This window comes from Penaeus chinensis, chromosome 6 (genome assembly GCF_019202785.1).
Source record: "Penaeus chinensis breed Huanghai No. 1 chromosome 6, ASM1920278v2, whole genome shotgun sequence".
NCBI classification, from domain to species: Eukaryota; Metazoa; Arthropoda; class Malacostraca; order Decapoda; family Penaeidae; genus Penaeus; species Penaeus chinensis.
In genome coordinates, this window is record NC_061824.1 from 25,682,024 (window position 1) to 25,684,523 (window position 2,500).

At 42.8% G+C, this 2,500-nt stretch overlaps 1 protein-coding gene across 1 annotated transcript in view; it reads right to left on the reverse strand.

Annotated features, from left to right (window-relative positions):
• The window catches only part of LOC125026234 (glutamate receptor ionotropic, delta-2-like), an 8,716-nt gene extending 6,269 nt beyond the window's left edge, over window positions 1-2,447 (reverse strand). Inside the window, exons 1-2 of the mRNA XM_047614536.1 lie at window positions 2,418-2,447; window positions 1,601-1,660 (exon numbers count right to left, since the gene is read on the reverse strand). Of these exons, the coding sequence (XP_047470492.1) occupies window positions 1,601-1,660; window positions 2,418-2,447 (90 nt within the window). The remainder of the gene's footprint in view (window positions 1-1,600; window positions 1,661-2,417) is intronic.
• Window positions 2,448-2,500: the final 53 nt, after the last annotated feature.

Below are 2,500 nucleotides of genomic sequence, written 5' to 3' on the forward strand. Positions count from 1 at the left end.
CTCCATTTCCTCCTCTCACTATCTCTCTCTCCCTCAGTCATAATCTTCATAATCGCTCATATAAGATAAAAAGTAACCGTTACTGAAGAAAGTTTTCAATAGTTATGGCTTTAGGGACAATATATGCAAACTGATTTCTTTTTTTTAATTGATCATGATGCGTTACACCGGAAGAAATTATTTCTTTACTTAATTGATTAATGGTAATATCTTATTTTTCGCTAGTTCTTTTTGGTGAGATTTATGGAATTATAAAAACCTCAAATGTCTTGGCAACCTACTTGCCAGTGCATTAACTCTCCCGGACAAACAATGGTCTCCACGACGTGAATGTGGATCTCTCTCTCTCTCTCTCTCTCTCCCTCTCTCTCTCTCTCTCTCTCTCTCTCTCTCTCTCTCTCTCTCTCTCTCTCTCTCTCTCTCTCTCTCTCTCTCTCTCTCTCTCTCTCTCTCTCTCTCTACTCTCTCTCTCGCTCTCTCTCTCTCTCTCTCGCTCTCTATCTCTCTCTCTCTCTCTCTCTCTCTCTCTCTCTCTCTCTCTCTCTCTCTCTCTCTCGCTCGCTCTCTCTCTCTCTCTCTCTCTCTCTCTCTCTCTCTCTCTCTCTCTCACTCTCTCTCTTTCTTTCTCTTTCTCTTTCTCTCTCTCTCTCTCTCTCTCTCTCTCTCTCTCTCTCTCTTTATCTATGTATCTCTCCCTTTCTCTCTGTCTCTGCCTCTCTCTGTTTCTGTCTCTGTCTCTGTCTCTCTCTCTCTCTCTCTCTCTCTCTCTCTCTCTCTCTCCCTCTCTCTCTCTCTCTCTCTCTCTCTCTCTCTCTCTCTCTCTCTCTCTCTCTCTCTCTCTCTCTCTCTCTCTCTCTCTCTCTCTCTCTCTCTCTCTCTCTCTCTAGTGACCTGTTCTCGTGATCTCTTTCGTCTCACATACCAGAAAAGCCATGTGTTCCTTATCTCACAGTAATTCCACTGTCACCAGACGACTCCAACAGCTATCATGATGACAAAGTGACCTTAGAACACGCTAATTCAACCCTTATTGCTCGTGAACAATTCCCATGCTATTATTCTGTTGTCTCTGTGTAAAACTATGTGTTGTTTATACTCAAAAAGTTCGTTAGAAAATGCCTATTCTGAAGAACTAAGTATGTTATCGCTATCATTGACTATATTTAAATGTCTTTATGTTTTGTAAATACTCAGCAATATTTGTCTCCTTATCACGAAGCTTTTTAGTCTTGTAAACACCATAACTCTTCTTACATACAACCGTATATAAGGTACCCTTGTTCGTTTACCACGAAACCACCATGTGACCATATGTATCGGACTTTTATGTTCATTCAAATTATTTCATGTTTTCCATTATGAAATGTTCCAAAACGAAGTTTGTTCATAGAAATGTCTGAGCAGTTCAGACAGACCGCTCGCCACAGCGGGCCGGGCAGATCGCCCTCTCTTCCCTGGGCGCCCCTGCCTTGCCTGTCCTCTGTATCCCACCTACCACACTCCCGTGCAAATAAAACTTAGAAGCAGCAACACCTTTCACTTCAAGAGTACCATACAAGAGAGAGAGAGAAAAAAAATAAGACCACCACACTACTATTACATTGGTGGCATAACGCTGGGATACCGCACCTGTGTGAGCTATTACATTGGTGGCACCGCACTGGGATTATCGCACCACATGAGCCCTCCGAAGATATCGCACTACGTGAAGCCACTCTGAAGACAATCTATCGACTCCAGCAAGCGGAGACACCTTTGTCGACTTCTGTCACTGAAAGACTTCATCTCACGAAACAGCTGCGATTTCTTGACATCAAGCACGAAGCCAGTCTTCCCTGCCAAGCTGACATCCACCCTCAGCGCACAGTACATCAACACCTGTCGCGGTCTTCATCAATTCCTGCAGTTGCCTGACGCCTGCAACATCGATCAACACTGCCCTGCCAGTACCTCAAGGTGAGTTCCTTTATCCTCGCTGTTCTCATTTGTTTAGGAAATCTCCTGTGAAGTGAAGTGTCTGATTTCCCCTCGCGAACACCTGTGTTCCTCCCCTCAGCTGACATCTGTCTCGCGCTCACACTGCGTGCACTTCGCCTCACTCATGCCTTCTTTGGTACTCTAATTCCTCTGTAGTTCTGTCTACATATGAGTACTAAATTTGTTTTCATATTAATCTACGTCGTGATGATTTCCTAATCCACACGATGCTGATTTCCAGTTCATTCATTATGAACTATTTCACAGGAAAATCTTTCCTGCGTTTGTTTGTATGTTTAGAATAATTATCTTCATAGGAAAATCATTCCTGTTTTCTAGCATGCTACTAATCTTAATCAACTCCCCATTGATCCTGCATTTTCGCAGGCAACTACTCTCATTTTACTGAAGGAAATATACTCTATGATCTATCTACCTACATTTTCATGGGAATATCTGTTGACCTGCATCCTTGCACATGAATTCTACATATTATTTTCGTGGAGAATCATTACTATATTTT